This window comes from Bradysia coprophila (genome assembly GCF_014529535.1).
Source record: "Bradysia coprophila strain Holo2 chromosome IV unlocalized genomic scaffold, BU_Bcop_v1 contig_5, whole genome shotgun sequence".
NCBI classification, from domain to species: domain Eukaryota; kingdom Metazoa; phylum Arthropoda; class Insecta; order Diptera; family Sciaridae; genus Bradysia; species Bradysia coprophila.
The window spans coordinates 5,677,711-5,703,084 of record NW_023503374.1 but is presented as its reverse complement, the minus strand read 5'-3'; the positions used below and the strand labels follow the sequence as shown (position 1 = coordinate 5,703,084).

Genomic DNA, 25,374 nt, shown 5'->3' with positions numbered 1-25,374 from the left:
TGTTCCGAGGTTGGTTCCTAAATTTTGGGATGACAGATGATTCCTCTGGCACTTCTTAACTTCCATCGGATTTTTCGATGGATTTGGGTTATTTTCGATATAAGTGAGGTGTTCCGAGGTTGGTTCCTAAATTTCGGGATGAGAGATGATTCCTCTGGCACTTCCTAACTTCCATCGGATTTTTCGATGGATTGGGGTTATTTTCGATATAAGTGAAGTGTTCCGAGGTTGGATCCTAAATTTTCGATTGACAGATGATTCCTCTGGCACTTCCTAACTTCCATTGGATTTTTCGATGGATTTGGGTTATTTCCGATATAGGTGAGGTGTTCCAAGGCTGGTTCCTAAATTTTGGAATGAGAGATAATCTGGCACTTCCTAACTTCCATCGGATTTTTCGATGGATTTGGGATATTTTCGATATAAGTAAGGTGTTCCAAAGTTGGTTCCTAAATTTTGGGATGAGAGATGATTCCTCTGGCACTTTCTAGCTTCCATCGGTTTTTTCGATGGATTGGGGTTATTTTTGATATAAGTGAGGTGTTCCGAGGTTGGTTCCTAAATTTTGGGATGACAGATGATTTCTCTGGCATTTTCTAAATTCCATCGGATTTTTCCATGGATTTGGGTTATTTTCGATATAAGTGAGATGTTCCGAGGTTGGTTACTAAATTTTGGGATGACAGGTGATTTCTCTGGCATTTCCTAACTTCCATCAGATTTTTCGATGGATTCGTGTTATTGGTTCCTAAATTTTGGGATGAAAGATGATTCCTCTGGCACTTCCAAACTTCCATCGGATTTTTTGTTGGATTTCAGCTGTTGTCGACATGAGTTGCTTACAAAACTAGGTACCCTTACACCTAAACTTCCAAAAGAACTGATATCCGCCAAAAAACCCTAAAGGGTAAAAGTGTGACGCAAGTCCTTGTTTCTACTTACAAAATAACTGATATCGCTGAGGGTGACGCATTTTTCGCATCAACGCAAAAGTGTTATCAACAAAAAATTGAACCAAAAAATTTAAGATAGAAAATTTTAGAAAAAAATTGCGTCACAAGTGGCAGATGTTGAGGAAACTACTGACGCGATTTTTTTCTAAAATTTTCTATCTTAAATTTTTTGGTTCAATTTTTTGTTGATAACACTTTTGCGTTGATGCGAAAAATGCGTCACCCTCAGCGATATCAGTTATTTTGTAAGTAGAAACAAGGACTTGCGTCACACTTTTACCCTTTAGGGTTTTTTGGCGGATATAAATATTTCGTGATTATTTCATTTATTTATTTATTGAGTTAATTCAACAGCCTGTTACAGCCAATAACAGAATCAACAATAAGAATATAATCAAAAGGAAATCAGAATCAATTTCAATATAGCAAGTTCGACAACAACAAAAAAACCGACTAAGAAAATGTCTCAATCACATAACATATTTATTCTTAACTTTAGCCTTGAAGGAACTAAGCGATGTATGAAAAATGTCCAAGCTATTAAAAAGATCATTGTGATTAGATTGCATTCTCATAATCGGTGCATTACTCTCAATGTTCGATAAAACGTTGGAGCTTCATGTCTACTCGGACGAAGTGAATTGTACAAGACCACATCATTATCCAAGGCAACTGTGAAACGACCATTAACCACTTTATATAGAAAAATTTCGTCAGAAATGAACCGCCTGGATTCTAACATCGGAAGTTTGAGTCGCGCAAGTCGTTGTGGATAATCGACGTAATTCCAATTGAACTTTCGATAAAGCATTCGCGTAAACTTCCTCTGAACTCTTTCGACTTTTTCAATGGAATTCTGATAAACCGGTCACCATACCACCGTGCAATACTCCACCTGACTACGGACATACGCTTTGTACAAAGTAATGAGACTGTCAGGTTTACGAAACCGTTTGCAAGAGCGGAAGATGAAGCCCAACATCTGATACGCCTTTAAGGGATTATTTGGTGATTATTTTCAAATATCTCCCTTTTTTATTGAAAGCTTGAGCACAGACAATTCGATGTCAAAGAAAATTAAATTTACAATAAATAAAAATCATCATATTTTTTCCTAATGTGCCCAAAATACAGGCAGCGTTTACATGTTGTATAGCGATTGAAATTCGTGATATTTTGTGATTATTTGAGATTTTATTAGGACGTTTGAGTCACTCTTGAGGCTACTGCACGCTTAAAAACTTGTCATTATTCATTTGTTCGTCATATTATGGAAATGGCCTCGAAACTGGACATTTTGGATGGTATTTGCTAAATGACAAGTTGATTATTTTGTGATTGGGATTAAATTACCCTTCGCAGGGACCACTCATAAAAACTTTAATTTTTGAAATTTATTCTTCATTCGGCACCAACAGATTCACTTTGAGATTAATTTAGTTGTATTATGTGAGCTGTAGCTGACCCAGCTGACTGAGATTGCGTATCAGCTCTCGAAAGCAATTCAAGCCAAATGCATTGGGACTAAGGGGAAACAGCAAATCATCTGCTATTGTTAACTACGGAAGAAATAAGCGACAAACTCAGACTTGTCATTACTTATAAGGGCAATTGTATGGTAACAGTAATGAAGTAAAGGATTTTCCATTCAACCAAGTGCGTCGATTCAAGGCTTAGGTAATACTTTAAACAAAGGAAGTAATAGATTTAATGGACACATCGCGATACATTTCGTAAAATCTAATCAACGTTCCACAAAAGTGTTTCTCACTAGTCTTTCAGGGCAGAACTATTTATGAGACTAGCGAACGGTGATAACGGTTTGACAATTTACGCAGACATCACTACATTAAATAAAACGTCTCTTTCTTGGTGGCTATCCATTCACTTTATTACCATCTTTCATTTTTTGTCCGATTTATTTCATCACTAACAACAGAACGATCATCTGACTCAAAAGATTGAACTTAAAAATTCAACGTAATACTCCAATTATCTAACATGCTAACGCCCGGCTTACGTATCACCACTAAATTACCCTCCACTTGCACTTCCAGTGTTTCCGTTTGTGACTCCGTTTTCAATGTTGCCGATTTCGGTACTTTCGATAAGCCAGCCAATCTGACTCGTTCCAACCACGATTTCGTTGGATATGTCGCTTTGTCGTCGATCGATCGGCTGCTCAAGACGTTATTTTTGAACTCGAATTCCAAGTAATTGTATTTGCCCTGGCGATAATCGAAACTCTTTTCGTCGTCGATGTACAGCGTTCCCTTGGCTTCGGAAGACTTATCCAAGCACACGACCAATGTGTACGGATCGTTGATCATCAACGTTGCTGCACGACGAATTCTCTCCTTTTTGGGTATGATTGTGCCGCCACGTTGATAGACTGGAATCTGTAATGAAACGAAGCTGTAACATTAGATGCACTTAATGTGAACAAAGAATTCAACCTTATAACTGTTGACCGGGACGCCTTCATAGCCGACTCGTTCTATACGACGGTAGTCATCAACGTCATACCAAACGTCTCCTTCTTTGCCATTTTTAGCTGGGAAATACACATCGACTTTGGACACTCCCTGATGAAGTACTGGACGCACTAAAAGCTTATCGCCTAACAGATACTCGTTGTCGATGGCATACGATTCTTTGTCTTGAGGATAGTGTGCTAGCAATGGTCGCATGACCGGTAAACCGAATCGTTCATGCTCGTAAAACATTGTGTACCAGTAGGAGATGTAACTGTAACGTTTACGAATGGCATCGCGAATCACCAATTTAGTGTCTTCTGGGAACAGCCATGGCTCACGACGTTTTGTGTCAATATGGGCGTGAGACCGGAAGAATGGTTGGAAGGAACCTAATGGAGACAAGGGGAAAAATGAGTTCACTGAGCTAACGTACACTCGGTTGCAATTACATACCCGCTTGATACCATCGAGAAAACAGCTCAGCTTCAGGATTGCCGAAGAAGCCTAACGACGGAGAATTTTAATTTTTTCACTGAAATTGTTTAAAATTCTAATTCCTTACCGCCAACATCAGCACCGCAGAACGAAAATCCAGCTACCGATTCCGACAAACACATTTTGATCGACGCTTCTAAGTGTTTCCAATCGGCTGCATTGTCTCCAGTCCAAATTGTTGCTAACCGTTGACTACCCGAAAAGTGTCCACGTGTTAGAATGAACGGTCGTTGTTTATTTTGACTTCGTTCCAACAAGCCCTCATACGTTGAAATCAATTGCATGTGAGCGTACAAATTGTGCAAGTCTCTATGTTCCCAACCGTCAACATGCACATTGTCTTTTGGCATTGTGATCTCTGGTCCATTGAACACTGACGGTTCGTTCATATCGTTCCACAACATAACGTCTTCTGTGGTGCCGGGGAAATTGTCCAAAAGATATCTGCTCGAGAAGTATTTCCGGACGTCTTCGCGGAATAGATCTGGATAGCTGGATGCGAAGAACATCAATCAACCGCACGCGAAATTGCGATTAAATTTCATTTCATTTACCTAGACGATCCAGGCCAACACCATCCCTCATAGTCTTTGCCATCTTTGTTCTTGACATAATAGCCGCGATCAGTACAGTCGTTGTGGAAGAAGTAATTGTTGTCACGTTTGATGTGAGGATCGATGATAACGGTAAGATGACGACCTTTTGCTGTCAAATTCTTGATCATATCCAACGAATGGGCAAACTTGTGCTGGTCCCACGTGAAGTATCTGCAAAAATACACCAAACCGATGAGCCAAGTCAATCCACTTGCGCTTCGTAAAACTTACTTTTTCGAGTCGGTGTATTCAATGTCCAACCACATCGTATCCATGGGAATGTCATGTTCGTCGAATTTGTTGTTGACTTGATCGACATCCTGTTCATCGTTATAATTCCAACGGCACTGATGGTAGCCCAAAGCGAATACCTGGAACAATTGAAACAATTTGTCTCATTGCGGGCGCAATTTTCATTTTGATTGAAATCATACCTGTGGCAATGGTGCAACGCCAGTCAAATCGGTATACTGCTTGAACACATCATTCGGTCTCGGTCCCATCAAGATATATGCATCGATTACACCACTTTCCGACATGAAATTAGCCGTCAACGGATCGACCGGCCCCGAACCAGAAACCATATTCACAATGGAAGACAAGACATTTTTCTCCGAATCCGGATTGTAGATGTCGACCCAAGTTTCAGCCGCATTTTGCCAATATACTCCGGCTGTGCGATCAGCGCTTCATTTCATTTAAAATCATATTAGACGACAATCAACAGATTATATCACTCAGATCAATCTTACCCATGACCGTACAACACCGGAACGGATCCGTACAGAGCCATTGTACTATCCAGTTCATATTCAAATACGTCCAAGTTGTACAGACGATATGGATCGCCGCCGGTGGTTGATTTCAATGCAAAGGAATCAGCATGCTCAGGGATTCCTAATGACGAACAAAATTGTGGTCAACGGTGGTAATTGGATGGAAAATTACAGGGTAATTACCGAATAGCACTTGGGCTTGAGGGAAAGCAAAATCCAATGCAATTGCCTCTGGTCCATAGGGTTTCGCGTCATGATGGGATTTGAAATTTTCCTCCCAGGAACCGGGATCATCGTCCTGTAACGTTCAGTAAGTATTTTAGCGATTAAAGAGATTGTCGGTAACATATTTCTGGCTTGCTACTGTTCACGACGAATTGACCAGAGGAAAATTTTGTCGGAAACTCTCAAGATTTTGACAAATTCGTAATTTAGAAAATATTCGAAAGGCGGACTTAGAGTATAAGTAACTCAGTAGAAACTGTCACAATTTTCGAGGACACGGAGGATTAGTTCCTCTCAAGGTATGTGGAGTCATAATTTCCCAGAATTCATTGCTAGTACTAGTTTCTCCCCAGAATCCTTTACGCACAAAGTTCTCACGGAATCTTTGTGTGAAACTGTTGGGAAACAGTAGTTCAACCTTTCAACGATGTAAGTTTTATAAATCAAAACTTACCTCGATGCTCTTCGGTTTTTCTTCGGCAGCATTTCCATTTTCATCGTTTCCTTCCTCAGCTTGTGATCTGTTAAAATGAGAAAATGGAAAATACAGCAGACGTCTACGAAGAGCAATTTTCTAACTTACGGTTGCGGTTTCACACGTAAATGTTCAAATCTCATTAGACCTTTAGCGTTGACAGACACAGTTAGTGTATTACCACTATAAAAATCAATTCGTAATGGTTTTGCTAGCAGAATTGCCTCATTATGTCCACTTCTGATGACAATCTCTTGATCAGAGTTCTCGGTGACTTTGATCCTAATAAAAAGTTTCGTTTTGGTGATACAGAAAATTGGCACTCTCAAAACTACAAATTACGTGTCTGGAGCTGGTGTTCCTTTCAGTGCATCAGTTACACGATATCTTGGATGCAAAGGTGTTTTCTCATCAATCAACAAATGGAATGTGTTGTCTTTCAACGCTTCCAGTTTCAGTACAAACAAATGATTATTCTCGTTGTTGATCACATCGGCCGTTATCGAGTTTGAATAAACGTTTAATGTTCCCGGCACCAATTGGAATTGGGAGTTTCCCGGTTGAACTTTTCGGCATCGTCTGGTATACAATCAATTATTTGTCAATGTGTGTCGTCGATTGGACGTTTGATATTGTACAATTTACCTGCAAAAACTACTCTGATCGCATGTCTTAAAATTGTTACGATCTACAGAAATCGTCAGTCCGAGAACTGTAAAGGCTAAACATAGCGCCAACAGACGCATTTTTCAATCTGTAAAGCAGAAAACAATTGTTGTTAGGGTACGTTGAACGAGATCATTTTAAATTAATTGCGTGGAGACGTAAAACGTTTAGTAAAGGAGAGTGGAAGTATCACTAGGAAGTCACAAGTTTGTGTGTGAATCACTGAATGCTGAAGGTGAGGCTTGACAATCATTAACTTACAAAACAAAATCCCAAACGCATCATTGCCCACAATGAAAGCCTAAATCGAAACTGTAGTGTCGAGTCTCATGAGTTAAAATGATATTCACACAAAGTGAACATCATCTTAGAATCGTGATTGAAATATTCATCAAAGACTTATAGTTACTCTCCAACATTCAGTTATCGATTTCCAAAAATGAAGTGTGCTTCTCAAGAAGTTTATCAGTGACAATGGAGCTTACGTGTAATTTAATGAATAGAATAACAAAAGCTCACACTATCTACTTTACTTAGCTAGCGATTAAAAATGAATCTTTACCGTTTCTATTTTCTGTCTTTCACACTTAGTTGTTCGAGGTAATTAAATTTTAATGGATAACAAACTATCGCCGGTAATATTCCATTAATAATTCCAACTCACAAAGAATGATTCTTCAAAGTAATCGAAATAAACGTCAACGAAATGTCAGTTAGTTAGTAGTTAATAGCCTAGCGGTACAGATGGTGCGCTTCATCAGTTTCTTCTAGTACATTTTATTCAATGACGGACGGGTACGGATATTTTGAATTTCTGCTTCAATATTTTGTTAATGAATCTTCATTGTAATCAATAGGTGCTTTCTACCTATTGCGTTTGAAGATTCATTCGCAACAGACATTTTTCGCGAATTTATTTTTCCATTTTACCGCAGCCTATAGAACAAAGTCATGACGATGCCATTCGTTAATGACCCAATAATCAAAAAATTTGTCTTTTTGGATTAAACTTCGCTAGTTCACAAAATTTGAAGACTGATACGACGGTGGATAAAAGTTTAAGTATTTATCTACACACTATTTGGGACATCAGCAAATTCCTTTGTTAGTTACGAGGCCAAAAACCTTTAATCTCATTTAACCAATTATATTATCCCCGAGATTATCCCGCATACAAACTCACTATCGTTAGTCGCAGGACAAAGTAATTAGCGTTATTTAGAGCATTGTACCAGTACCACTGTCGCCATGGCCTGATGAGAAATGATACTTTTGAACTGCATATTAATGCAAAACGTCGAAAAACTTGCTTAATTTCCAATCAGATCGAAACAGTGGTCGTCTTACAGTAATTAGCGTTCTTTTACTCGTTGCACCATCCGTACAGACGTCCCACTGCGTCTGCATGTCGGACATGTGGGAGGTCTGCATCCGTATATAATTGATGTAATTGATTTAAGGTTGTGCTGAGTTTGGCCATTACATCGGATGTTTCTGGGGATTATTTTTACGTTCTTATAGTTATCGTGAACTTCACCTTTTGAGGACTGTAAACACGACTAACAGCATATTCACGCCGTAACTGTGCCTAAAATTTGAATTTTAAGTAAATGAGTCGATGAAAAAGCGAACCAAAAAATATATTTCAACGCTTCCTTTGCGATAGTGGAACTTGGGTACCCCAAAGAGGAAGTACGTGGAATGGTAACGCTTGGTAACAGGAGTTACTACAGTCTACAAAAACGCTTTGACTTGACTTGAGTAACCAAAACGTGCTCCTGTGAGCGCTCCCATGATAACATTGGACGTGAGGACTTTAACTTGATTGTGAGTCAGGCCCTAATCCCCCCTTTTCATTCTCCTTGATTAAATTCAAAGCACACATCATTAAAGCGTCTTCACTCACTCGGCTTGACTCTTACCTTTCAACCCTCATGTGTGTTCTGAATGATATCAGTGTAGGAAGAGTTTCTCCCTTACGAAATGTAAAACGCAAAGAAGCGTCCGGTCCTAGAGAACTCATCCTTATACGAAAGGTAACACACAGGCCTTCTTCGGCTCTAAAGAACTCCTCCTTTTACGGCACGTACCGCAAAGGCGTTTTCCGGTCATAGGCACACACACAACTCGCGCATAAACGCGCAGCAAGTTACAGCGCACGTACCGAAAATCGTATCTTACAAACCGTATCTGCATCAACTGGATTCAGAGTTTTTCTCAAACATAGGTCAAAATCGAGGACCAAAAAACAAAATCGAAAACAGACGACGCGACATAACCTTTGGCTATAGGCCTTTGGACGAAGGCTATCATCTGTTATCGACAAAAACCTCAGAAATAAGCCACAAGCTATGCCTAATGCGACCTTTATAGCGAAAAGCGGCGAAAAGCGTGTTCAAACAAATGAAGTAAAAGATATGAAATCAATCTCTGCAATGTACTTAGAATGAAATAATAGATCTTGAGTAGAAAGCTGGCGGTATTCTTACCGCCGCGCCAGTAAAAGGTTGAAATCATAAAGTCTATACTGTAAAATATCCAGAAAAACAAACGGAAGTTTTTAACAACTTGTTAGAGTCAAGAGAACTGTTTTGGAAAAATACGCCATTTTTCGTACAACTATTGTTCCCACATGCTATACATAAAAAGAAACATTTTTTTACCATTGTTAACTTTAAGGAAAGACAAATATTTTTTATGTTACGATGAAAGACGGTTCGCCATTCACTGCGCATGAATAGTAATTTTAAACAAACGATGTTTTGCTTTATGCAGATAGAATTACTACTCCCAAAATAAAGGTATGGTGCGCAGATCGGCCTCATGCACTGAGAAATGATTATTATTATTTGAAAGAATAAAAACCACCCTCACAAAATCTGAGATACCAATTTGGTCTTCCATAAAACTGGGAACCGGTGAGTGTTCGTATTGCTGATATTGGATGCAGATGGATCAGAAAACCCTAGTATCCTTGGTGATGTATATCATTTTAACAAGGGAAAAGAACAAATCCATTCCAAACGTGACATTACCTTCAGATATAGACTGGTTTTAAGATGAAAGTCACGGTAAATAGACAAGCATTCGAATTTAGACAACTCCTTCTCATTGACTCGAAGCACGGCAGAGTAAAATAAACCAGGCAGGAGCGGTTCATTTTCGAAACGTCAAATAAGGGACCTAATACACTGGATGAAAATGAACTCAAATGAACACTGACATAAATTGAAAAATTTTGTTCGCAAAAAATATAGGGCTACTAGATTATTCGGGTCCCTAGTCAAATCAGCGCTCCTGCCTGGTTAACTTTACTCTGTCGTGCTCGAAGAAATAATTTTCGTTTATTATTTATGCAACCGTACTAGTTTTTCACGCAAATAAATTACAAGAACAATTCCAAAACTCTGTCACTTTTGACCCAGAAGTATGAAATTATATTGATCTGATATGAACTGAATACATGACCTGACAGTCGCCACAAATCCGTTGATTGAGAAATGTGGAATTTACAAATATTTAGTTCGACGAATATACGGCGTATTGAATTTACGCGGATGCTATTGCAACTACAGTCCAAGGTTCTGAAAGAATCTCTTTTATTTATTAACTCAAAGTTAACGTTGTCTGCTTAAACGCTATGCATGTACATATTCACGATCACTTGCATCGAAATGTTGGAGTGGATCCTGTGTAGATCAATGTTGCATCCTTTGACATGACGTTTGGAATCACTGAAAATATCCCCATCTGAAATACCTATAAATAAGGAGCTAAATTCAGAGATAAACAAAACAACAAACAGAGCTTTTGCTCTTCCCTACCCACACATGGTTCACGTTGAGTGAATTTAACGAAGAAAACAGAGCTGTTTCGAACTTGGGACTCAGTGGCAGTCTGAGGCTAGCGTGATCTCGCCATCATCAGTTGTTGCCAGATCCCTTCCCAAGACAGCAGTAAAACTTTCAAATGAACTTGTGTTCGCAAGTTTACAATGAAAACATTTTATCATTTTTCGATGGAAATTTTGGACATTTCAGAACCTTGACTACAGTCTTCAAAAACGCTTTCGGTCAAAAACACTCAACCGTAACCTTAAGTGTGAAGTGTGAAGATCACCGGTACGATGAGTTGTAACAGAAGCTTGGTTCATGACACGACGAGATGATCAAACACGAGGAGCATTCTTCGGTCAATTTTTGATGGAGTGAATGTGGAAGGCAATCGACCAAAGAACATTCAACCATGAACTGTATCAGCAAAGACAAAAATAGTGAGCATTGAAGTTTAATACTGGAGGAGACATTGTTTTTTGTTCGTTTTCATCTGTCATTAATAACAACGATAAAAATAAACAACAAGATCTGAATAATGCAATGTTAAAACAAGTGAAGTAAAAGATTTCACTTCGATGTCTTCAAATTTGTTAGATCGAAAGAAGTAGAAGAACCGATCATAATACTCTTGATGTGCAGCCGTCCGTGAAAATCTTAAAGAACCGTTGAACAGGACATGCGAATACAAATAAGACGCCTTTTGATAACAACGAGTTCAATTTTTTAAATTTTAATTTGCACACGTTAAATTTGTCACATCGAACAGTTAGGTCAATATTTTATTAATTTTCCAACCGGAAAAGAGCGTCGCAATCCCAGGCACTTTTCGTTGTCAATAAATATTGAATTGACCTTACTATGCAAATCTGTCTCTAAATTCGCTCTCGTCTTCAAAAGCTGTTGGTGCTGAGCTTCGGCTTCTTGCAATTTATTGTACATGACTTGAATGGAATTTTTTAAGTCTTGAACCTCCTTCACCAATCTGGTATGAGCGTCGTCCTTGCAAAGTTCTATTCCCAATCGATGTGTACGAGTTTCTAATCGAGTTTGTGCAACTTTCAACGCGTCAGACTTCAAACGAATGTCATTTAAGATCTTTTCAATTTCTTGTTCGATGACAAAAATTTCCTCCTGAATTTTCTGCAGATTCATTTGCACTCGGTTTCTTGTTTCTCTCATTTCCGTTGCACGAATGTTTAGTGCATTATTGGTTTTCGACCAGTTTTCCCACACTGACTTCGACACATTATTAATCAAAGCTTGTGCATCACTTCTGGATTGGGAAGACCTTTCCCGTTCCTTATGTGAATTCTCCAGTCGTTTGTTGGTTACTTGTTGCCACTGTTTTCGATTGCAAACAGTCGGATCAAAATCTTCGATTCCCCCGTAGAAATTAATACCTCGGCTGTAGTTATTAAGCTGATGGCACACGGAATCAATACCAATTGCAGATTCTTTGTGTGCAGTGTCTTTTTCCAGTGAATGTTGTATCGCTCTACCGTCCAACAGTTGCCTTTCGATCTGCAAGAAACAAACTTAGTTTCCATTGTCCAATCATTTAGAATTCATCGAATTACTTTCTCAAGCATATTTTTCAATCTGTGCTGAGCGTCTCGTATGTTATCAATTTCAATAAGCAAGGCCTTTTCGGCAACATCATGAGTTTTATCTGTACCATAACGGCATTCTCGGTGATACAAACACTCTTGAGCAATATGAAGTGGTGTTTCTAGATCCTGCGAAAAGTTTTTAAAACTCTCAAATGGAAGAGACTGTATCGATGTTAAAATACCTGCAATGCCTTTTCAATATCACGTTTGGCGTCAGTCAACTGCCTTAGTTCTTTGATCAATTTTCCGAGCTCACCACTCAATTCATCACGCATATTTTTCGTATCGGTTATACGTTCACCGATTCGAAATCCTGATGATGTCTGTCCACCGTTGGCACAATAATGCCTATGCAACAGTCGTTCGCTCTCGTCAATAAGATTGTTGGCTTGTTTTAAATTCGAGTCAGCTTCATCGTTCAACGCTCGGTTCGCACTTTTCCATTCAGATTGGGTATAACGTGTATTCAAAGCTGTTTTTGCGGCATGCTGAGGATTCCGTTCGAAACCAGTCACTAAATTCGGATAACGTAGTGGCTCCGTCGACATTCCTGAAGATACATAACACGGATCGACTAGCTCATTAGTCACCAATTGTTCGGGTAATGGGAAAACGTTAACAGCTTCGAATCCTAAAATTGGACGCCATGGATGTGGACGGAATGTCTGTTTTTTTTAACGAAAAATTAGTGACTTGCATCTTAGAATTTTAGGGTTTAAGCGGACCTTATATGGACTACCCCACGCCTTGTTCCATTGATTGTCAGTCTTACTCATCTTCATTTTCGAAATGGTTTTCAAAGATACAACTTAAATTTTAATTGACGACCGACAAACTGATCTTATGGTGCCCGAATGATGATAGAAAATGTTTGCGTCGCCTCCCCAGTTTATTTTTAATTAGATTTTAGAAATGTTTGCTTCAACTTTAATCTTTGCCATCTGATTAGGTATTTATATAGCAGTGTGCTCTATGATGTAATTATTGTATCATTTGTAATAATTAGACTTCAGATACTGGTGATCCTTCTTTACAATGACCTGACAATGAGAATAAATCTTGTCCGATTCTGATGAAGTGTTCGATATGTGTCGGTGGTATGCAATTTCTATATGGAACACTTTATGGTGTACGCGGTACCGCAGGACCTATACAGAGTACCCAAGAGATGGCATGGTGGCGCTGTCATTTTTAAACATATCTGACTCACATAATCTCACTGCCCATGTAATTTCTTAATTAATTAGCATCAGCGCCACCATGCTACCTCTCGAGTATAACTATATGGCTAGATCTTTAGCTTTCGCAACATTACACTAAACCGTATTGTAAATCTGAAGTAGCTATCCTACTTCGTAAATGACTGTGCATAGCCTCTCTTAATGAAGAAAGTCCACCGTGAAATTTATATTTTTTTGTACCTTAATTTAACCTCATTAACAACATGAAAATCTATCAAAAATTTTACACATGTTTTTGCACAGGTTCTGCAAATTTAATTATGTAGAATACGAATACATACATGCGGTCCGTAAATGCACTTCCATTTTATATATTCATCTTATATTGCAGTCATGAAGTTGATCATACCTAAAATACCGAAATTATGAACATTAAGAAACCCGAAATCGCTTTCATGCTATTCGAATTTAAATGTAATTCATTTGGATAAATTATCGTCTTTTACCGGCTTTTTTATACACTATAGTTATACGTGAAGACAAACTCTTTTTTTGGCATTACATTCTTCGTGAGCTGAAACCATTTCCAAACTTTGCCGTATAAAAATGCGTTTAAATTTCATATTTTCTTTTAAAGAAAAAATTGTGACTTTCATTAGACCCGGAAAAAAGTTGGATGGGTCGATGTAATTTAACATATTCAGAAGTATGAAACTTACATAAACGTTACGTAGCCGCTATCGCTATCGCTGTTAACTAGCAAAAAAGATTATTTCATCTGTTAAGAGAGAGAGACTGACAAAATAAGCGTTAAAACATGTTTACCACGTCTTTTATAGCAAAATTTATGTACAAACTAATAAAGTAATAGATTATCTATGTATCCGTTGAAAGTACTCACTTAGCAACCAGAAGAAGCAGATTTGATAGTTATTCTTGAGACTGAAAAAAAGTTACAAATTTGACATGCTTTCGCTTAAATAACCGCAGCGGATCACATTGTTTTTGGCTTCTCGGTTCCTCCGGGTAATAATGGAATTGAAATTCGGACCACCGTGATAGTTATTTTTTTTTCGGCCAAACAATCGTGTGGGTATCTATAATCATGGAACAGTTTTGATTTTGTTATATTTGATATTTGCGTTTTTTCACATATTATCCACAACCATACGTACACACACAGTACACAACATCGCGTTCAACATAATATTTTTGAAACAAAAAAAAACGCTAAAAGGTCATTCTTTTTGATTTTCTTGTGAATTCTTCTTTCCGCAAGAGTTTGTTTATTTTCTTAAAAGAGATTTGGATTTTTGTTTTAGCTTTCAGTTCGTTTTATTGAACTGGTTTTCCTTATTGAGTGATGCGTAATCGTCATTGTTAATTATTCCCTTGACTGAAAGTCAGGGTCTTACACCAGAAAATACCGAAATATGTGGGTGACAAAAAAGTTCACTATGATTGAAAATGTATGAAATGGTATGAAAAACGTTAAATGTGGGTGACAAAAAATCGTTGAAGGCACGATAACTTGAGTAATTCTCAAGCAATTTGGATGAATCTTTTTTTTAAATTTGTGGAAGTAAAATACCGAGGCTAAGTTCGAAGATGGGCTATGTGGGACGAAGGATCTGGAAGCTATCCCAGAAAAACAGGATTTTACACTGTTGATTATAGCCTCAATCGAAAAAGATTACTTTGATGAAATTTGATTTGGTTGCGTAGTGTGTGTAAATCGTATAAGTATGTTCTCGATAGAGTTTATTTAATAAGTGGAAAGAACAATTCCATCAGTCGATGTCCAGCTTTGAACCGGTAAACATCTCATGCTAGCCAATTATCAAATTTGATAGTCAACTATCAAGTTGATAGTCAACTATCAAGTTGATATTCAACTATCAAATTTGATAGTCAACTATCAAGTTGATAGTCAACTATCAAATTTGATAGTCAACTATCAAGTTGTTAATCAACTATCAAATTTGATAGTTGACTATCAACTTGATAGTTGACTATCAACTTGATAGTTGACTATCAACTTGATAGTTGACTATCAACTTGATAGTTGACTATCAACTTGATAGTTGACTATCAACTTGATAGTTGACTATCAAATTTGATAGTTGACTATCAACTTGATAGTCAACTATCAAATTTGATAGTTGACTATCAACTTGATAGTTGACTATCAAATTTGATAGTTGACTATCAACTTGATAGTTGACTATCAACTTGATAGTTGACTATCAACTTGATAGTTGACTATCAACTTGATAGTTGACTATCAACTTGATAGTTGACTATCAACTTGATAGTTGACTATCAACTTGATAGTTGACTATCAACTTGATAGTTGACTATCAACTTGATAGTTGACTATCAACTTGATAGTTGACTATCAACTTGATAGTTGACTATCAACTTGATAGTTGACTATCAAATTTGATAGTTGACTATCAACTTGATAGTTGACTATCAACTTGATAGTTGACTATCAACTTGATAGTTGACTATCAACTTGATAGTTGACTATCAACTTGATAGTTGACTATCAAATTTGATAGTTGACTATCAACTTGATAGTTGACTATCAAATTTGATAGTTGACTATCAACTTGATAGTCAACTATCAAATTTGATAGTTGACTATCAACTTGATAGTTGACTATCAAATTTGATAGTTGACTATCAACTTGATAGTTGACTATCAAATTTGATAGTTCACTATCAAATTTGATAGTTGACTATCAACTTGATAGTTGACTAACAAATTTAATGTGTCTACTACCAAAGAAAGATGTTTTTTTACTCAAGGTCTTACGACAGAAAAATTTCATGAGCACACTATGATTGAAAAGTGTACGAAATTTTATGAAAAACGTTAAATGTAACCATCATTCTTTGTAGGCAATATAAGATATGTCATTCTCAACAAATTTCTGAATATTTTTTTTAAATTCATTATTCCAACAATCAAACAAAATATGTTACAACTCCCATACGAGTGCGAGGTTTGCGGCCAGAGCGAAGCGAGGGCCGTAATTCTCACGAGTCGTAATAATTTTATGGGATATTATATTCGAACAATAGAAAAATTCAATTTTACCGATAAAAAATAATAAAATACCGATAGAAATGTGGTACATGTCGCTGGCACCTCTTCAGTAAATCAGTAAAAAGTAAAAAAAAATTGTCTTTACTTCACTCTTTGTCGATTTCCTAGCGAATTCATCCTTTTACAAAATGTAACGAGAAGGCGTTCTGTTCGTTCCTAGGGAATTCATCCTTTTACAAAATGTAACTTAAAGACGTTTTGTTCGTTTCTAGGGAAATCCATCCTTCTACGAAATGTAACTTAAAGACGTTGTGTCAATTCCTTTACTTTTGTCGTTTTCTGAATCGACTAAAGTGAAGAAACGAAAAAAAAAAAATTAATTTATCGGTCGTTTATTACCATCCACATTTTATTCACGAGTGACGGTTTTGTAAAATACCGGGGGACTTCCTTTTTGTACAAAACTGTAAGAGAAGAACATCTATCGTTTTTTTTAAATTTTTTACCAAAGTGAAAGAGTTGTCTCATCGTTCCACATTTGTAAAACTTCGCATCTACTCTGATTAAATTCGACAAAATGGCAATCAAACAGAATAATAGATAGTGGGAAGTTTGCGGCCAGAGCGAAGCGAGGGCCGTAAATCACACGAGTCGCATTTTATTTACGATTTGTGTGGTTGATTGAAAATCTTTCTGCAAATTTATAAGAAAAATCAGAACTCAAAGATCATTCGGTCTTCGAAGGTTTATTTGAAGAACATTTTCTGTCAAATTTCGTTGTCATGTTTAGATTAATCGATATATTAAATGTAGGCATTTTTATCAGTGATGCTTCGGAAGTTCAACAATGAAATTGGTCAAAAATATATTGAAAAAACTGTCAGTCAAGGGACCTGACCCGCCCAAAAGGTGGGACCTAGTAATTCTTTTTGCGACAGTTCATCGAAATTTATCTCATAGCCAGCAGTAATATTTTAATTTAAAAAGTTTTGGCTGCGTAGATACTGATTCGCCATAGTTAGCCGAAAAATGTGATGTTTGAGTTTATTAATTCGTTGGTCGTGTTTGTGCATTCGTTTTTCTAAGCTAACGGTGTTCTTAGCAATGGGGATCTTAACAATTTTCTTCTTTAATGCTAAGATAGGAATCTCGACCATATTTCTAATGGGTTTATGTTGTGCTCCTTTTTGCCTTTTTATTACAAAAATATTCTAATGGAAGAATTTATACATTGCCGACTAATTTTCAATCCACAAATTGTACTTAAATCAGAAGTCGAGTCGAATGGATCGTCGAAACATGATTTCGTACGATTGAGAATATTTCTCTGATCAAAGTATTTGTCCATCATGTGCATTGAAAATAGGTATTTAAGATGTTAGAAATGTATGATATAAAGGGATGATTGATTATATCGTCTGATATATGTAGATAGAAACGACCAACGATTTTTTTCGTGAACGAGGTATTTCATTACAAGATGACACCTAAAATTTTGATGTAATAGATTTTGCATCTTAAAAATGCTTGAATCAAAAGAATTAACTATATCAGTAAGTCTTAATCCGCACTTCACTACTTTACTCACCGTTTTCAGAGACACCATGAAAACTGATTGGAAAACTGAATTAGTCAACAGTGCATGATTCCACAAACAAAGAAATAAGCAGGGCTGTAAACTTTGGGGAGGTCACGCAGGTCGCCATTTTATTAGATACGAGGGAACACACAATTTATCATCAGCTGTGGTGTGTCACCCGCGTATCTGTATCTGCGTGACCTCCACAAAGTTTACAGCCTTGAAAATAAGTTGTTATAGGAAACGTTGGTTAACCTGTAGAGGCGCCACAATTTTTTTCAGTAATTCATTCTTTGCTATCTATTTTCAGGTGAAATAATTCCATAAAATGTTATTACAGTGAAGTTAGTTCGCAAAAAATAGGTAATCAGTAATTTTATAACGAAACTTACTAGAAATGTAATAGAAATTTACGAAAATCTATTACATTTAAGCTTCAGTTTCCAAACATCATTTCTCTATTTTGACAAGTTCAAAATGGAGATTGTTAGAGAGAGTATTGATACTGCTCACTTTTTCTATTGTTGAAAACATGTCACCTGTCACAGCACTGTCTATACGAAAATTAGACTACAAATTTTTTCTGTGTTCTTACATAAGCTAGATGCCTATAGGAGAATGATGTTTAGAAATGAAGAAGAAATGTAATAAAGTTTTCCCATATTTTAGTACATTCTGTCATAAAATTACTACTGTCACTGCGCATGTTTTCATGTGAACCAACTTCATATGGTGACATTTGTTCTGTAATGACAAATGTGAAGTTGGTCTTCAGGCCAACCCACTTGTCAAATGTACTTGCTCTAAATTTAAGCTGGTGCTTGACGTTTGTGTGAAGCACATTATGGATTTTTCCAATTTTAAATGTTTATCGTGTAGCAAGGATAACTACCGATCGAATGGTAATGAATTCGCTGAGTGCTGGTCCATGGGTCCATTTCCGCATCCGTTGGAACATTTTTTCAGTTTTTCATATAGGATTGAATGGAAGAGTACCGTTTATGATTGTTTGTATTATGTGCTCTAACACAACCTTAAACAAGTCATCTGTCTTTACAAAAAAAATTAGAGCCTCCACTGACTTCATCCGAATATTTTCAATGGTAATGCTAGGGACAGTGCTATTAACATGAACACTGAATTCGGAAAAAAAGTATCCTAAAGAAATATGTGAGCATTACCAATTTTCTAAACGCATACGAATTGTTTGCTTTTTCTATTATCAAAGGACATTGTATTGTATCCATTTACTCTCTTTACTAATTGCAAATTTCTGTATAAATTCTCCGTACATATATGGCTGTAAATAAAAAGCCTATACCATGAGAGAATTAGAAAATTTATGAAATTCGTATATAAAATACACTCATCATATAGGGTATTGTGATACAAACATATTGTGTATCCATGGAACGTCTAAACAAGAGAGAGAGACTTTGTATCTGTCATCGAAAGAAACTTGTTGAATCGTCGGTTTGACTCATTTCTCTTTTCATTTCATTTCATATACACTCAACGTTCACGCTAAATGACTCTCCGATTCGAAACGCTCTGAGGACGGTATGCAATCGAACACTTTTGTTAGTTGTTATTTGAAAGTCGGCAGGTCGACAAGAGTCGGGTCTATTTTAGTTTTATAAATCTATATTACATTGAATCCATTTGTAGTTATTGTTTTCAAATTTTATACACAAAATTCAATCAAATGTTTTCTTTGCATCGTAATTGTCATTCGATATAAATTAGATGGTAAAAAGGTTTTTGATAAAAATTAAAAATTTTGTGTTTTAAATGTTCAGTTCCAGGAGAATCGTAGTGTTTTCGATTGAATAATAAAATTCATGTCGTTGCTTTTTGAAAAAAAAAAAAAGATTTCTCATTTAAACTAAGCTAACAATTGTTGAGACTGACAAGAATTGAATGTTTTTTTTATGATAAATAAAAAAATTGAACACCAAAACAAAAACACTTAGAGAAAGTGGCTAAAATATTGTGTTTATTCTGTGAGTGCTTTTCGACTCACAAGAAAGAAGAAGAAAAAAAAAACTTAAAAGATTTTCAATTTAAATTATTTATGCGGGCCAAGCTGTGAGTTTGCTTTCCGCAAGAAAATTTTCTAAATTCAATTTCGACCAATTAACAGCCGGAGACACAAAGGGTCTACAAATTAATTTTAAACTAAATTTTCGGTGTATTCGGTACAAATAAACGGCCTTCAAACTGGATTACCTTAATATGGAAGATCTTTACGATATAGGAATCGGAACCGGCGATCTGTGGGAGTCACAACTCGATCCGGCGGTAAGTTTTATTTTTGTCAAAAATTTTTTTTCGTCTTTACTTTTTGCAATTGCAATTCAATTGTTCATGTAAACTATAATTTGTGATTTACCTGAACTGAACACGGTTGTTAGCTCATCTAATTACTTCGGTCTGGCGCCGGATGGGTAATTAAATGAGAATGAATGTTTTTATATATGTCCATTAATGCCGGTCAAGGGTGAAAACGGACTCACACAGGAGACGGGTGGATAATAGAAAATGCTTTTCGGCTGTTGATTAATAGCAGACAGAATATATCGGAGCGACAGAATCTTTAAGACTTCAGTCAATTTTAACGATTTTTTTTAAATGTTTTGTAATTAAAAATGTAATTAATCAATCGTCGTTGTAAATGAGTTTCATATCCAAAAAAAAAAGTTTTTTTTTTCTTGCTACCATATCTAACACAAGTCGTATATCAAATCATTTTTCTTGTTTAAAATATCAATCATCATAATGTGACTTCATTTATCCAATAACTGTTCTTCATACCACCTAGATGGCTTCTTGTTGCTATAATAACAAAACATTTCGTTGCTTTTTTTTCGCTATATTCTTTTATTGTTGTGCATTTCTCCGAGGTTATATTTTCGCAATTCTATATTTATTTCCATCGAAATTAACTTTACTTAAAATGATATGAGTGTACAATACACATATATGCATCATAATACTTGACTTCTGCTTTAAAGGTATTTTACTCGCAGGTTTATGCAGTAATTATACCGGAAATCATTTCATGTTATTATTACATAGGTACGAACTTTTATTACTTTTATCTTTTATGCTTATGTATATGACTGTGGCATAAAAGACTTGAGCGAAGCCAATGCGTTCGTTCTACTTGTTCGTAGAGAATTCACCAAGAGAAAAAGTGTTAAACCTGTTGATTCTGAATTCTTGAACGGGCTCCACAGTAATGGTTTTTTTACTTCTTCTTCTTCTTCTTCGTCTTCTTATTACATTCGCTTTGGCTTTTCTAATCAGATTGCAATCTATTCTGTAATCTTTTTACGACGGCGAATACAATAACTTTTACAGAGTGAATTTTCGTCTAGACCAATGTTTGTTCCGATGTTACAAGTCAATTTATCTTATTGCATTTTTCCGGTTTTGCATCAGACGTATAAAACGTTTCAGATAGAACGCATATCATACTTGGGAGAATGTTTATAATCTTCTAACTCTGATTCGTTTTTCGTTGGGAAATGTTACTTTCGATGTCATTCTTTGTTTTTGTTAAATGTTCACAATAACAAAATCATATAATGCTTTTTCCATTACAATCTTGTTCAATGTACATACCTTGCTAATGACATTATAAATTGCAAGATAAGTGGGTGAGTCTTTGATGACTCAAGTAACGTAGTAAATGTTTGATAACATCTCTTTGCTAATTTTAAGCAACAACCATCAGTCATCTATTTGTGTATCTACATTTTGCAGTTATTTTTAAAACATGAAATTCCACAAAACTCAAACAACATAATTCATTGATCATCCATTGACAGAGTGGTACAGTAAGTCATCTTATCAGTAAGCGTACTCGACTTTTAAAAATCACGAAACAAAAACACCTTCAGGGGCCATAAGATACCACGTTCGATTGAACCGATTACCGTTTTATCACGTCCAAAGTTGCATGCAATCTTAACCTAACAACCTAATTAACGCAAAACCGTCAAATGCAATCAACGAGATTTATAATCTCCGATCGAAATAAACCTTTTATCTGTTCGACTGTACCGTATTTTCGAAGAAGAAATAAAAAAAAATTCCTTTGACTGCTGGGGCATACCCAAAAACACTTGAACCGATAAGGCTCCGCAGTCAAGTCCAGTTTTACTTTGAATAGTAAATGGTATGTGTAGGCGACAGTGTTTGACGACTGACCAACAGAAATTATGTGATTGAAATTTTGTAATCTAATCAGTTGCCACTTAATAATAGGCCAAATATGATGATAAATGAATTAAAAATTAAAGAATTAAAATATCAATATTGCATTAAAGAAGTTTAAACGAAAATAATTGTTATATCCACATCTGGTCTACAGGTATTATTTCGATGATATGCGAGTGAGTACGCACTCCGTAACAAGACCGAATTTTGCTTGATAAATTCATCGAATTGCCAATGTCCATATGCTTGTGAGCTATTCAAACTGAGCCCCGTAGTTAACGTATATAATTAACAATTTAATGCTTTTAATATGACCGTAATTCATTGAAACAGAAAAAAGCGACGATAAAGATATTATGTTATCTGAAACAAGAAAATTAAAAAAAAGCAAATGAAATCTAAAAAAACGGTTCGAAATTAAATGATAACAGCCAAACATCACATATAAATTATATTTTTTCGATAATTTAAAAAGAGAAAAAAAAAACTTATTTGTAACGCTGTTACATATATATACATTTCGGCATTAACAGCATTTACAATATATCCACACATATGTAGCGCTCATGGCAATTGTTTTTTATCAATGGATGGTATAATGGGTGATAAGAGTATACAGATTTGTGTTTGGCGATAAAATTGAGATTAATACGCTAGCGCTGGGTGTATTAATCCCAGTTTCGTTTCCCATATTATCGTGAAACTCCCCAGTCGACATACATAATACTGCATTCGTTGAAATTTATGAAGAAATGTTTCGGAGAAATTCGGGAAAAAAATCTGGTTTATCATGTGGTAACAAGATGGCTGTGGACCCATTGCAGACAGAGTATGTGTTTAAATATACCTAACAAATGTATGACACAGCTAGGGTAATCGTGATCTATAAAAAGGTTGATCTAGATATTAAATGCACCGCTATTACAAAAGGCCGTACGAATGGCTTATCGTGAACCATAAAATTTTCAATCTATATATCGCGTGTAGCGCAATCAGAAATGCCCGTACGAAACCGAGTACTGAACCAAATAAAAAATCGATTTTCCTGACCAGATCTAAACGCTTGATTGCATTCAAACCTGTCAATCAATTAATCGGAAATTTTCAGACAAACTTTTCAGGTATCCCGTGAGGCTTAAACTCGATTTATGCCAGATTAGGGAGTATTCAAGGTACAAACTTGAATACTCACTGCTCAAATCATGCTCGGAACAGGGCAAAATCTGGTCATCTAACACAAATCGCCTCACTCGCATTTTAGAGGTCTGAAGAACAGATTGATCATGGTATGATTTTTGAGACTTAAGAGTTCTCATCCATTTAGTTTTTTAAACAACCAATTCATGGTGCCACCTAACGTTGAATAGGTGAAATCGTCAATATTTCCATGTAAATTTCAGATCAGCTGATAAAAACGGCTGCCGCCATTTTTTCTGTTCGCTTCAGTTTCAATTGTTTTTATTCGTTTTTTGTGAACAACTAAATAAAATTAGCTAAAGTGAAACCATTAAAGCATCAGAATCAATAGCAGGAATCTGTGAAGTGTGCATTTGTATTATGAAAGTTTATGTGAGACGAGAAATATGTGCAATTTATGGAAAAATTCGGTTGAAAACGGGCATTTTAAAAGTTGAAAAAACAATAATCCGAATTACTTTTTCAAAAATCAGAAACCATTATTGCATCCAGAAACGTGTAAATTAAGTGTGTAAATAAACCATAAGCCTCCTTGTGTTGTACCCTAAGAGAAATCACTGCAACTTTCAGACCCTTTTTTTCGGTTTTGTGCTATGAAAAAGGGGTGATTCCTCTTAAATTTGAATACGTTTCTTACTGTTAACACAGACACAAAGGAAAGTCACTGATGACGCCTAAAAAACGTACCGACTACGATCTATTTCCGAGCTATTCACCGAAAGTGTGACATCTAGTCTTAATTCAATCTTTATCGAGGCTTTCATTTACCTTTTTTGACCTGTCGCAGACGGCAAGCATATTAACAGTTTTACTATTAAAACTTTTGCTTCATTTCATCGAAGATTTTCAGAGATTATTTTCAGAAATCTTTTACTTCATTTGGTTTGAACATGCTTTTTGCTATAAAAGAGCTCATCAGTCAGACCTTGTCGTTTATTATTGCTGTCGTTGTCGATAACAGGTTATTTCCGTTAGTTATTCGGTTTCAAAAACCTCGTCCGGTACAAGTACAGGGTCTTGTGTCATCGTTTCCTGGGCGATATCAAAATGAAATTTATTCTAAATTCCAAATTTTTCCTCTTATTCCACCATTCGAATTCGTATGTCACAAAAATCATAATAAAGCTTATTGCGCCCCGGTACTCCGTACGAGGCAATCTATTTGCTCTTATCTATGTATTCCAAAATTAGCTTGACATCACTTTCCGTTTATGACATTAGGAAGCCATATAATATTTACAAAAAAAAAAAAATTATAAAAAATAATGAAAAGGTAGTGTGGCTTGTGCAATAACATCTCGATCACAAAATTTATATATATTATTTCGCAAACCAACGTCAAGCGATAACCTATTGCAACATTTGATGCATATTAATCAAGAAAGAATTGATAAATTAGTATTTTTATTGGACCATTCATCATTGCATATACTGAGTAGAATTTATGGTACGAAATAAATCAGAAAATTATTTAATTTCAATGAGATATAAAGTACTAGAAGTACTACGAATTTTTTGTTTTCTCTCGACGTTCTTGATGAATGCAATCGCTGATAATTCGAACTTTGAATTTATGTTTCGTAATAATTTTTAAAGAAAATATCAAAGACTTTGACTTTTAAATTATTTTCTTAAATTTTTTATTTTTATTTTTGTTCGATTGATAAATAAAAATTGAGAATGCTGAACGAATGTTGTTGCCGCCATGCCACCGCACGGTACGATGAATCCATTGTACCGTCAAGAAACACCTAATACTCTGACAAATATGTATACACGAAGAAAAAAAAATGCATAAAACGACATCACCAACATATAAACAATATAAAAATAGAATTTGAACCTAAATAAACCATCTTCTCATACAATTACTCATATAAATTCATTTACCATGCCCCATATGTTTAATTAAAATCGAGCTCGGAAAGAAACTCCGTCATTAAGTTTATTATGGCGTTACATGGTTTGATTCAGCGCTATGCTATATAATTGCTTATTCGACAAAATAATCAGTTCAGTGATCTGGGAT

General features: G+C 35.9%; 3 protein-coding genes across 4 annotated transcripts in view; 1 reads left to right on the top strand and 2 right to left on the bottom strand.

Moving 5' to 3' along the window:
- Positions 1-2,826: 2,826 nt before the first annotated feature.
- Positions 2,827-7,370, bottom strand: LOC119071884 (neutral alpha-glucosidase AB). 2 transcript variants are annotated; one of them, XM_037176983.1, is made up of 14 exons: positions 7,226-7,370; positions 6,643-6,751; positions 6,340-6,576; positions 6,106-6,279; positions 5,977-6,043; positions 5,481-5,595; positions 5,274-5,418; positions 4,956-5,208; positions 4,753-4,892; positions 4,480-4,692; positions 3,993-4,417; positions 3,884-3,934; positions 3,410-3,819; positions 2,827-3,352 (listed from the first exon to the last, which is right to left on the bottom strand). In XM_037176983.1, the coding sequence occupies exons 2-14, from the start codon at positions 6,741-6,743 to the stop codon at positions 2,921-2,923; spliced, it is 2,763 nt and encodes a 920-aa protein (XP_037032878.1). In that variant the 5' UTR covers positions 6,744-6,751; positions 7,226-7,370; the 3' UTR covers positions 2,827-2,920. The 2 variants fall into 2 exon arrangements, with proteins under 2 accessions (XP_037032878.1, XP_037032879.1); XM_037176984.1 differs by having other exon boundaries at positions 2,850-3,352; positions 7,192-7,346.
- A 3,833-nt stretch (positions 7,371-11,203) lies between these two features.
- Positions 11,204-12,989, bottom strand: LOC119071911 (tektin-3-like). Its single transcript, XM_037177030.1, has 4 exons — positions 12,835-12,989; positions 12,292-12,774; positions 12,077-12,235; positions 11,204-12,020 (listed from the first exon to the last, which is right to left on the bottom strand). Exons 1-4 carry the CDS (start codon positions 12,889-12,891, stop codon positions 11,271-11,273), a joined length of 1,449 nt encoding a protein of 482 aa, XP_037032925.1. The 5' UTR covers positions 12,892-12,989; the 3' UTR covers positions 11,204-11,270.
- A 6,500-nt stretch (positions 12,990-19,489) lies between these two features.
- The window catches only part of LOC119071915 (cyclic AMP response element-binding protein A-like), a 61,417-nt gene continuing 55,532 nt past the window's right edge, over positions 19,490-25,374 (top strand). Inside the window, exon 1 of the mRNA XM_037177036.1 lies at positions 19,490-20,225. Coding sequence (XP_037032931.1) covers positions 20,160-20,225 — 66 coding nt within the window. The 5' untranslated portion in view covers positions 19,490-20,159. The remainder of the gene's footprint in view (positions 20,226-25,374) is intronic.